The sequence below is a fragment of the Megalobrama amblycephala genome, linkage group LG8 (genome assembly GCF_018812025.1).
Source record: "Megalobrama amblycephala isolate DHTTF-2021 linkage group LG8, ASM1881202v1, whole genome shotgun sequence".
NCBI lineage: Eukaryota > Metazoa > Chordata > Actinopteri > Cypriniformes > Xenocyprididae > Megalobrama > Megalobrama amblycephala.
In genome coordinates this window covers 14854859-14867425 of record NC_063051.1, presented here as the reverse complement: position 1 = coordinate 14867425, position 12567 = coordinate 14854859, and the positions used below count along the sequence as shown (strand labels likewise).

General features: G+C 35.7%; 1 protein-coding gene across 2 annotated transcripts in view; it reads right to left on the bottom strand.

Moving 5' to 3' along the window:
* Positions 1-12567, bottom strand: part of tgfbr3 (transforming growth factor, beta receptor III) — a 133508-nt gene that overhangs the window by 82314 nt on the left and 38627 nt on the right. For both annotated transcript variants that reach the window (XM_048199611.1, XM_048199612.1), the window contains exon 3: positions 7646-7833. In XM_048199611.1, coding sequence (XP_048055568.1) covers positions 7646-7833 — 188 coding nt within the window. The remainder of the gene's footprint in view (positions 1-7645; positions 7834-12567) is intronic.

Genomic DNA, 12567 nt, shown 5'->3' with positions numbered 1-12567 from the left:
ATGTCAAGGCTCATTGTGATTCAGCCAGATGTCCTTGGGTGCTTATCTTTCTCCATTTAAGTGAAAAAAAGAAGCAGGGCCAAACTTTCTCTCTAACAGCCATGACCCCACAAACTGGCCTCAGCCCCTTCCAAACCTCTCTTTGCCGCCAAGGAGACAGGCAGATTTATCTGTCCTCCAACCATCCAGCCAGGGACCACACAGGTGAACAAGGCCTAAGAGACACTGAGCTAGGTGTCAGGACAGAGTCAAGTTTCGTCAATACATAAAATCTCTTAAATATATAACTGGTGAGGAAAGTTTTGGCATGCCGGGTAACCCAGCACTCCTTCATTAGCACAGTGAAGCAAGCCAACGAATACTGTACACGCTAAGCACACGGCCCCGCAGAGAAATGGTGAACATCTGGAAGCGGTCCAAAACAAATAGTCCAGAGGGGTTCACATGTAAACCATAAGAAATGCGGCACTTTCTGCTGCATAAACGTGTCAAGGACAAATAGTCTTGCATGACATTAGAACACTTCTAAAGTCCGCAATCCCAAAGGAAGGAAACCAATGCCCGGGCTCAGCATTCTGTGTGATTAGCAAGACAATGCTTTTTTTTTTTTCTTGCAGAGGACCACAATGGACAAAAACATGAACTTCAACCACAGTGAGAAACAGATATTAAATAAATGAGAGTCTTCTGAGAATTTGACCATTAGAATGACCCTACAGTTCCCCTTTGGGACATTATTGTTTACTGGTTTCTGAGCCACACAAGCTGAATTCGAGACCAGTAACTGGAGTCATGGTTTTTAAAAGAAACATCCGACCGCAAAGGGCACTTTGGACACAAGGTTACAGTGTGTCCAAAAAAAATATATAAACAAATCATAATTTGCTTAATCTGTACTTTTGACTTCCATCATAATTGTCCTTAAAACAAGATACGTTATTTGGAAAGCATATTAAACTTTTTTAATTTTATTTTTTATTTTCCATCAGAATTATAACATATAGTTATGTCTATGCTTAAAGCAAGATGAAACATTTCAATAGGGAAAAAAATATATGTTAAATGTAAAGATTAGGGATGCAAAGACTTAAAAACTTAAAAAAAGGAACTTGCCATGGCAACTAACTGAAATAAAAACTGAAAAACTACAAAAAGAAATCTGAAAAAAAAAAGTCTAAGTTTAAGTAAAATTAAAACTAAAATAAAAACAAATTAAAGCTAAATAGAAACATTAAAAATAAAAATGTCAAAAGCACAACTAAATTTGAAATTAAAATAGAAAATAAAAATAAAAGCAAATTCAAAATATTAATATATACTACAATAGTATATGAATAATATATAGCCAATATTAATACTTGTACTATTTCTACACTGAAAACTAAAATTAAACAGCCATCAAAACATTAAAATTTACAGAATGTAATATGGATATTCATTTCATTTTGCTAAACAATACATTTAACAGTGTTATTGAACTATTAGAGTTATTAAAAAATGAAGTGAGTGTTGGAGAGAGCAAAGGTAATCTGAATATAAAAATTGTGAAAATGTGCATGCACAATTAAAAATCCAATATTGGTTGATACAAATTAATTTTATTTAAATATATATATATATATATATATTGGCCAATATCCAGTATGATATACGGATATATTGTGAATTCAATATGAAGTCTTATTAAGTACATTTATGTTGTTTTATGGATGTTTACATATTCATTACTTAAAAAGATAAAAATACAGATAAGAAAAACATCAGAATTGGTGTGCATGTGTTAACAACCTGGTTCTGTAGTTTCCAAATATGTGTGTATGATTACATTCTGATCCATAGTCCCTTAGATAGTAAAGATCACTAGTCCGGATGTGTCTACATCAACAGCTGTCATTATACTTTTGTTCAGTGAATCCTTAATCTTCTCTTCCAATCACTGAACACAATATCTGGACCGGTCTTTGAAATATCTGTGGCTTGGAATGCAGTGAGAGGAACGGTGTTATCTTCCTGTGTGTGTAGACAAAACTCACCTCATATAAGGCTTAAGGGGGAAGCTTAAAATCCGCTCATATGCACGGTGCATGAAGAGCACGCAACTGTTAAGTTGCAGCCTTTAAAGGCAAAGTGTCTCATTTTTGGGATGTTTCTCTAGTTTAATGTAAAGAGATCATTTTAAGTATAAGCATTTTTTTTTTTTTCAAAAATGTTGGTTGACAGTTTGTCTTTTTTGTAGTTTTGTTTGGTGCCACTAATGGTGCTGCAATTAAATCTCCACAAACTTTTTACATATTTTAGGGAGCTACATGGAAACTTGTAATGTTATTTTGTTGCATTTGTACTTGCCAAGCTAGCTGCAGCATTTGCTTTGTATTATTCATGTTATACATATCCTATTCTCCCTTTTTCCACTAAAATGAAGAAAAAATTACATAATAAATCTGCATAAGGAAAACAAATCAAGACATATTGCAGTCAGCACTCCAACAAGGCCCTAGAATGTGCTGAGTAAACACAGTCTTGGCCTCCATTCAATTGTTAACCAGTTATGTGCAAATAGCACAAAAAAATGGCAAATCTGTTACCAAGATACCGATACAAAACCACAACAATGGCATCATAGGGAATTGAGCTCTTTAGCCATTTGCCAACAAAAACGAAGGGCTAATGGCATTACAGCATAGCAGAAAATGACACGTCTCATTCATCATCGCCAGAGCTCCAGTCCGCTTTCCGCCGTAGGCTGCAGGAATCCTGATGGCTAGTTGAGACATGTTGATTTTCACACATCTCCAGCACATGGTTTCAGGCCATTGCAAAGTCCTGACAAAGCACATTTAAAGAATGGGATCCAATAGTATGACCTGTGACTCATGGTGCTCGTGCACTGAGGAGTCTTGCTATCAGACGTGCTGTTGTTTATCCATGACCTGCTGTTTGAATCAATCGCCTAGAGACGCTTACACCTTCAGAAATCCTGCTGAAAAAGCTAGTCTCCCAGTCTGTTCAGGCTGGGCTGGTTTGCGGCACTGTTCAGACTGAATACCCAACCAGCTACAGCAGTTTCTTAGTGCTCATGAAACTTTTCTTAATATTATCAGCATTGAAAACAGTTGTGGTTAATATTTCTTTTGGAAACCGTTATACACTTTTTGTCAGGATTCTCTGATGAATAGTTCAAAAGTTCAAAAGAACATTTTTTTTTTTTTTTTTTTGGTTTTACAAAAAGAAGGTCACTTACAAATTTTCCAATAGATTCTTCACACTTCACACTTCGAAGCTTTATGAATCTTTTGTTTCGAATCAGTGGTTTGGAGCACGTATCAAACTGCCAAATTCATGCCCCCCAGTGGTGAACCATTAAAATTTTAAAACACTTATGACATAACGAAGCCTCGTTTACTGAAATGAACAACTGATTCGAAACAAAAGATTTGTAAAGCTTCAAACAAAGCTTCATGAAGCAGTGTTTTGAAATCGGCCATCACTAGATATTGTTGAATAAAGTTGTTACTTTTGTTTTTTGGTGCACAAAAAGTATTCGTGTCACTTCATAACATTAAGGTTAAACCACTGTAATCACATGAACTGTTTTAAACACATCTTTAGTAGCTTTCTGGGCATTAAAAGTGTTTATTGTCTTGTTGGCAATGCAGGCATCACTGAACCATCGGATTTTATCAAAAAAATATCTTAATTTGTGTTCAGATGATGAACGTAGGTCTTACGGGTGTGAAACGACATGAGGGTGAGTAATTAAAGATGATTTTCATTTTTGGGTGAACTAACCCTTTAAAGAGGTTATATGTAGAATTCAGAAACCATTGTTATTAGCGACACCAGTGGCTTTTAAGTGAACTGCAGCCAGCAACATATCAGCTCATTCTCGCACTCGTTCTTTTTCGCTCTTTGCTTAGAAGTAAAAGGAAGTTCTAAATACCTTTGCAGCGATATAATGTTAACGAACATCCCAATGCGTCCACGCTGCTGAGAATGGTATGAATATGTAAATATGTGCTGCATGCTTTCTTCTCAACAACAAAATAAACACACACACACACACACACACACACACACACACACACACAAAAATGACAGCAGTGAGAAAACAGCAGTTAAGAAAGAATCTGATCATAGCAATGTGTGTATGTTTGCACAAGCTCTTCACCGGCATCATGTCGACGGATGAGGTAATTCAAATTTATACTGTTATGATAGTTTGATTATAAAGTATATTTTAGACTATAAACTATATAGATCTGGCTATGTGCGACTGTAGTTTGAATTAATCTCTTTTTTTTGCATGACATATTGACATTACAGTTCAGAATAGCCCTTTCGATATTATCCTGATTTTGTGATTTTGCTCATCATATTTTCATTTTAGTAGCTTAATGTTAGATATATTACACAGTATTTGTCATCACATGGAGTTCTGGAGATAAACTTGATAAATGTTACAGTAGCTCCTAATAAAGTTACAGGCCGATATAGCTTTATTTTATTTACTCACAATTGCATTTGATTGATGAGTCTTAATTTTTAGAGACTGGATATACAGAAAATAAAGTCTGAAAGCCTTGATTAAGATAGAAATTGAGCATGAGATTGTGGACTGTAGTGAATTTCAAGCAGCTGCCAAAAGAGTGGAGTGAATTTTGCCTATAAAAGCATTTATTTTGTTTATCAAACACTTGAATCTTTTGTTTGCAAATGACTTAAGGATTGACAACTTGCAAACAAAAGAAGCTCTTTCTCTCTCTCTCTCTCTCTTGCTCACTCCATGTTGCTTAGTCTTCTGAGATATGTCAGATAGCATTCCTCAGGCTTTTGTTTCACATACTGAAGCCACCAACAACAATCTGATCTCTCTGGCACGGATGTTTACAGCACTCCGCTCCTGTGCTTTGGCCAGTGCGCTTTTTCTTCTGCTTCCTGTCTGTCAGGGTGGAGGGAACAACAGCGATCCTGATTACAATGCTCGAGGGCACACAGTACATGGTATGGATATGAGCGGCAGTCTAATGGAGCGCCTCGGAGTAAAATCCAAGTGGGCTTTGAACCCTGGCAGGGCTGAAGAAGAGAGCCTTTTGTCTGCGCCGACCCAGTTGAGTGATACTTGCTCCCTGATGCAAAAAACACACGACAGTGAAAGCGAGGCGGTTTAAAGCCATCATTGTCTGTGTCGGCAGGGACCAATATTGTATTTCAATAGAGCTGTGAGCCCAAGCCACACAGAGTTCAGAGGGAGAAAAAGCCTCTCTCGATCCGCGTGGCTGATAGTGCCCGACAACTGCATCCATTTGCACTCTTTCTGTCTTTCTTTCTTCTTCTGGCCCCTCTCACTGCCTCGTTCTTCCTCCCTTTTCACTCACAAAAGTCCAGACTGAGCCTCAAAAACTTACCCCAACTTTCCTGAGGCCCAATGCTGTTTTTCTTGGGATATGTGAGTGCTGAAAACTTGAAGGCCAATCTTTCTCCAAGTATATATTCTCTTTCTATACTCATTGGTTACTAATGAGAATAAAAAATAAAAAATAAAAAAACCCACACAACTTGGGCATAAAGGGTTCATATCAGAATTGTATCTCATTATTTTGTGAACCCAAGTGTTTTTTGTGCATGTGATTAAAGAGAAAGCTCTAATTACAGAAATGATAACGCAAACACGAGATTGTACCGCCTCGCTGCGAACATCTAGAGTCAGCAGTGCTCTCAGCCAAATAGTTCTTCCAGCAATTACAACATCAATTCATAGGCGAACCCTGTGGACGCACCCCACGCTGTTTCTACAACACCCCCACCAACTAACAAGAGAACTAACAACTTAACAATCCAGCCAACTCACCTCAGCTCAGCCAAGTTCAAAATCAAAGTATGTTTATAACCACTTCATCATTGCAAGTTAAACCTACAAGAAACAGCTCTGCCAAGAAGCCATTTAAACAACTCTTGGTTTCCAGGTTTAGTGGTTTGATGTTTCATAACAGTGAAACTGCTATTTGAACAATCTAAAATAGCGCTCACATCGGGTCCTTAACATCCATTTTGTCATACAACATTTCTGCTGGTCTGTGTTTAAGGCTGCATGAAAATACCGAAGGATATAAGTTGGGGAAGCTATTTTGAAAATGTAGCTTGCGATGTAACAATCTCATCACAATTTCAAATTTATTCAAGCTACCCAGTAATAAATTACAGTTTAAAATAGAAGTAGAAAACATAACATTAAGGTTGAACCACTGTAGTCACGTTGACTATTTTAACAATGTACCTTTCCGAACCTTGAATGACAGTAATTATGTTGCTTTCTATGGGGAACAAAAAAAAAATTCCATCAAAAATATCTTAATTTGTGTTCTGAAGATGAAGGAAGGTCTTACATGTTTGCAACAACATGAGGGTGAGTAATTAATGACAGAAATTTCATTTTTGGGTGAACTAACCCTTTAAGTTAGCCTGTATGCTAATAGCATTTATTTACCGAATGCTTTTTGGCACAAGAGATTGTAGATACTAAAACATAACTTAATTACATAACATAATTATGTTTGGGGTTTGTTCAATTCTCATTTTTTATTTATTTTGCAAAACTGTTGCATGAAAGCAAGAGTTTATTTGAGGTCATGCTATTATTATTGATACCATACATCCCGCTCACATTCTAATGCTTAAGCCGAGTTCAGACTACGATATTCAAAGTAGTCAGGTCACTGTTCTTTTCACACTGCATGACTATCTTGGCCAGCATTCAGTCGCTGCAGTGTTCAAACTGCACGATAGATCGGCGACAGAAGGTTTCACACTGCATGACTTTACAATAGGAAGAATCGCCGACAACTCTTTCTGGGATGCAAACTACGATTCACAACCAAACACACGCGAGATGTGACAAGGAAACAACGCAATATCACGCAATGAGTTCTCACGTGAGACTTATTAAAAATGGTAGCCCGCAAAGAAGCTTGCAATACGAATTGCCTGTGTGCTGATTTGCAGCGAAAACAAGAAAAAGAAAAGAAGAATATGGAGGAGGAAATGGTTGGGGAGACGCGAGGAACAAGGATTGTGTGTTCTGCAACGAGAGTTGGAGGTAAATACATAACTTTTCAATGTGCTGCTGTTGCGGATGGTCAAGCAAATGTTTGTGCTTTGTTTCTGTTTGATAGAATTGTAATGTTTTTCTGAAACGAAGCCATGCTTGCTGATATTGTGGTCTATAACTCCTCCCCGAACTCCCCGCTGCTCTGTATCTTACTCTCTCATTGGCTGTCGGTCATCACCGATGTAATTTTCAGTCAGAACACTTTTCACACAGCAGGATTTTGAATCACCAACAGGTCCAGATATTTAGCATGCCAAATATCTCACGGGCGTCAGCAACTCGTCTGCGATTCTCTCAGATGGCGTCTTTGCTCTTTCACACTGCGTGATTGTCACTCGCGTGAACGAGCACAGATTTGCCTGTGATTTCAGGCATTTGTCAGCGATTTCTCAAAACCTGTTGGCGAGCCAAAATCGGGGCTAAAATCGTGTAGTCTGACATTATGACATGACTGAAATGAGCTGTTGGATGCATATAAAAAGGCTTGTGCACATAAGGACCTGAAGCTGCATTTGAGGCCTAGTAGTAAAGGAACCTTACCTCTGCTGGTTTCTCTCTGGCTCCTTGTGCATTGCCTTTTCGTAGGTTGATGATATGCACCTCCTGAGGAAGACTGGTGGTTCCTCGGCTAGCGCAGCCTGATAGGGCAGTAAAACTCTTTAACATGGCCTGAACCGGGTGACCCACCCCAACTGGCAAAAGTTCACAAGGGCTCCGAGACAATGGACCTGCGAATAATAGAAAACATGGCGTGAACATCTTAAATAAACACACTTTCTGCCTCATTATTCTGAAAACCTGGTGTTGCTTTTACTTATGCAGTGTTTGACTATTTAAATTTTATCACTGGCAGGTATACAGGCTTTTACATAGAACTCTATGAAGTAACATCAAATCCACGCCACAAGTATGCAGGAGTTTAAAGCATGTTCAAGCCAGTTCTAATAAAAACCCTTAACAACAATCGAAGATGAAAGCGACATTTTCATATTGCAGTTCTGTCATTGTTAAATGATAAGAGTCAGCCATTATGCAGCATGTAAATAGACAAAACAGACAAAAAATACCACACTGCAATATTATCATTTTGCAAAATTCATTACCTGCCCCAGCATAATAATGGGCATAATAAAGCACAGTTCAGAACAAGAGATATTCATTTAATGTCATGAAATATATTTACATCATAATCACTTTCTGCAATTTATACATAAATTTTATCCATATAGGTTTCTCATTCACACTCTTTATGGTGCAATTTGGTTTGCAACGAATTTCACTGCATTGAAGGTAATACTGAGGAAATATCAATTTGCTTACATCATATGCATGTAAAACTAATTATAAATTATACACATCATTAATCATTATTTATTTATTAAATTTATATAGTTTTTAATTATTTAAAAATAATTGATTTTATTTTCCATTGCATTTTGATTAACATATAGACAAAATCTAAAAATGCAATACTAAAAAATATATCTTATTTAGAAATTAAATTTATAAAACTTTTTTAAAATTATTTACATCAATAATAATAATAATAAAATATACTGTATATAAATTATTATTATATTATTTATATATTATATTATATTTTTTATTTATTATTAATTATTATTATTATTAATATTATTAATAAAGATTATACACAAACACACAATCTGGCACACAGCATACTTCCTGCTTATTACGAAGACTCCTATTCATCTGTCCTCTTTAATAGCCTCTACTCTCTCTACAATTTTCTCTCTCTCTCTCTCACTCTCTCCCTAAATGGGAAGATTTACCCTCTTAATCACTTTCACAAAGCAAAAAGGCTTCACACGTTAGTGCCCTCCTATGTCAGAGACTCCTCTAATTGGCCCACATTCGAGAAACTAAGCAAGCAGTGATGAGTTTGTACTGTAGAAATGGAACGGGCACACGCTCTGAGCCATGACCTTGAAACACAACAGAGAAAGAGATCATGGAATAATGAGGAGAAAAACAAGCACTGTGTGAAGATAACAGCACCTAATGATACTGTTCAGCCATCGGTGATGAATGTTAAACAGGACCCTCTTGGCACCGACATTGAAATGATGGCCAAAAGGTTCAAGGTGCAGTTCTATTTCAAATGGTCACAAGACTTGTCTGGTCTAATTCACCGCAGGTCATTAGATCTCCATTTATGTTTAGGTTGTGCTTTAATAAGCTGTGCACCTTCCAGCTGAAGGTCAACTTTAACAACAGACATGCCAAATGGCAGCAAGATCACAAGGGAGGATGAATGAAGAATGTTTCTCTCAAGCTCAGAGGGTAATCAGCAACCAAATCTAGTAGATGAAGGACCCATAAGGGTGAGGGTGTGTGTCTGTGAGTGTGTGTGTATGCTGCTGATTGTACAGACAGAGGTCCCTACAGCTAGGCTTATGTCTCTCCTGCCAAGAGAAACCGAAGGAGCATGGGATGATTATATTTACCCATCAGCCGATAAAGCTCAGGACAACCTGGGCAGATGAGCAGACTCAGACAGTAAAGCCAGTGTGTCTCCAAAGAGTCTCAAAGAAAAAAAAAAAAAAAAAAAAAAAAAGATAAAGTGGGGAAACTTTTCATTTTATTTCATTTCAACTGTGGCACATAATAACAATTTTGTTGATTGAAAAAAAAATAATAATAATAATCACAGGTTTCTGAGACACAACTTCAAAATTGGTAATCATAAATATATGTTAACACTGAATCTTAATTCTGATATTTTAAATATTTGTTTAATCAAATGCTGGGTTAAAAACAACCCAAGTTGGGTTAAAAATGGATAAACCTAGGGATTGGATTGTTTTAACCCAGCGGTTGGGTTAAATATTTGCCCAACCTGCTGGGTAGTTTTATTTAACTCAACTATTGTTTAAAAATTACTGTATTGCTTACTTAAAATGAACCAAAAGTATGTCAGAAATTAACATTAATTAAAATGTTTAATAAATGAACATTTATTAATAAGTTTAATGAATAAACAATAAACCTTTTTTAAATTGCTTGTTAATAAATGTTCACCTTTTGATTATTATTGTTGCCTCTAGTAATTGTGTGTCTCATTTTTAATTTCCAACCTATTTTGGGTTCATTTTAAACATGCCATATAGTAATTTTTAAACAACAGTTGGGTTTAATAAATCTGCCCAGTACGTTAGACAAACATTTAAATCAATCCAATCGTTGGGTTTGTCCATTTTCAACCCAACTTGGGTTGTTTTCAACCCAGCATTTTTTAGAGTAATCTTTGTTTGATGATTTAATGGCATCTTTTATGCAATTTTACAGTTTTTGGAAGTGAAAAAGAACAATGCATTTTGTAATTTACAGTAAAAAAACAAACAAACAAAAAACTGACCACATTCCCACAATTCTCTGTGCACCAGCACTCGATTGCTTTTCATTGAATAGCCATTTTCTTCTTAGTTTGTCCTTATAAGTTATGTACATTAGGGTTTTATTATACAGCACATTTTGCTCAATTAATTTTTATTGCATTAATTTAATGACGTGTTATCATAATAGTGTTTTTTGTGTGTGTGTGAGACACCGTACTCCTTTTATGCACCTCAGCTTGTAAAAAAATATATTTTATTTTATTTTTTTACTGTAAATTTATAGTCAATCTGTAAATGTTATAATGCTGCTACCATATTTTTTTTTACGGTAAAGTTCTGCCAACCACAGCTGCAAGACTTTTTTACCATAAATGGAGATGTCATAATCGATGTAGTATGTAAACACATGCATACTAATAGAGCATACCTTTGAACTTGTAAGAAGTATGATCTTGCATTCTTGCAAATGCATTACCTACTTTGACAGCACACAGTCTCTCGGATGCAGCGTTTGTGAGCGGCCAGCTGGAGCGGCTAGATTTTGCAGATTTCACCAGAGACAGCCATTTTAGTAAGCAATATGTAGGAGGTTGAAACTCATAATTTCAGCTTAGAATTGCAGAATATAGCTAGATAATCATATCTATAATCTATATACTGAATCATCATACAGCAGTGGGGAACTGCCCACTAACCCTGAATGTAGCCAATAATACTTAGAGCTGACTGACTGATTGTGAAATGAAGGTTTGTTTTTTTGACATATGGTAACTTTAATGCACACATTCTTAAACCGCACTGAGTGGTAAACGCACAAACTTTTTTCCTGAGGATGTAATCTCCCGTGAGAGAGCTTGAGGTTAAGTTCTCTTGCAGGTCTCTCTTTCTCTCTGTCCACAGGGACACACACCACTCACATTTCAGCTCTAACACGACAAACACACAACCACACTGCGATAATGATCAGAAAAACATTTGGAAACTATTATAGTGTGAGAGAGAGGGAGAAAGAAAGATTCCTCTCTTCAAACTGTCATATGTTTGTCTTCAGGTAAAGTGTTATCCAAAGACTGCTTTAGCTGTTTGTTCATCCAGAAATGAAAATTTGGTGATATTTTGCATTCCTTCATGTTGTTCCAAATCTGTATTACTTTCTTTCTTGTGTACAACACAAATTATACACTTTGAACAATATTATGGTCACTCTTTTCCATATAATGAAAGTAAATGAGGACAGGGGCTCCATAATAAGCAAAAAGTACTACAAAATAATTATAAAAATGGCCCACAGGACTTGTGTGCTATTCCAAGTCTTCTGAAACCTACTTTTTTTTTTTGTTGTTCCACATCAGAAAGAAAGTCATATTAGTTTGGAATGACATTACATTAAGTAAATAATATCAGAATTAAAATATTTCGGTGAATTCCTATATACGCTACCATTCAAACATTTGGGGTCAGTAACATTCAATTGATCAAAAATGACAATAAAGAATTTATAATGTTTATTTCACTTACATTTTGTTCTTTGAACTTCAGAAATACATAAGAATCCAGAAATACATCACAGTTTCCAAAATAAGCAGCACAACTGTTTTGATTTTTGGAAACATCATTTTTTATGTTTTTGAAATAAGACCGCTCACCAAGGCATTTATTTCATCAATAATACACTAAAAAAAGTATAATGTGAAATATTATTACAATTTAAAATTATTATTTCTATTTTAATAAATTCAAAAAAATAAATGTGATTTCTTCCTGTGATGACAAAGCTGAATTTTCAGCATAATTCAATCTCACATGATCCTTCAGAAATCATTCTAATTTACTGTAATAATAAAAAAATGTTTATTGAGCACCAAATCAACATATTAGAATTTGAAAGATCATGAGACACCGAGGACTACACTGTAAAAAATTACTGTGATTTTAACAGTAAAAGACTGTAAAAATGCTGCGGTGAAAAACCAGAAAGTTTCCATACTATATACGGTAAATAACTGTAATAGATCTAACGGTACATTTTACAGTAAAATACCGTTAAAGTCACAGTTTTTGGAAGTGAAAAATAACAGTTCATTGTAAAAATTTACAGTGAAA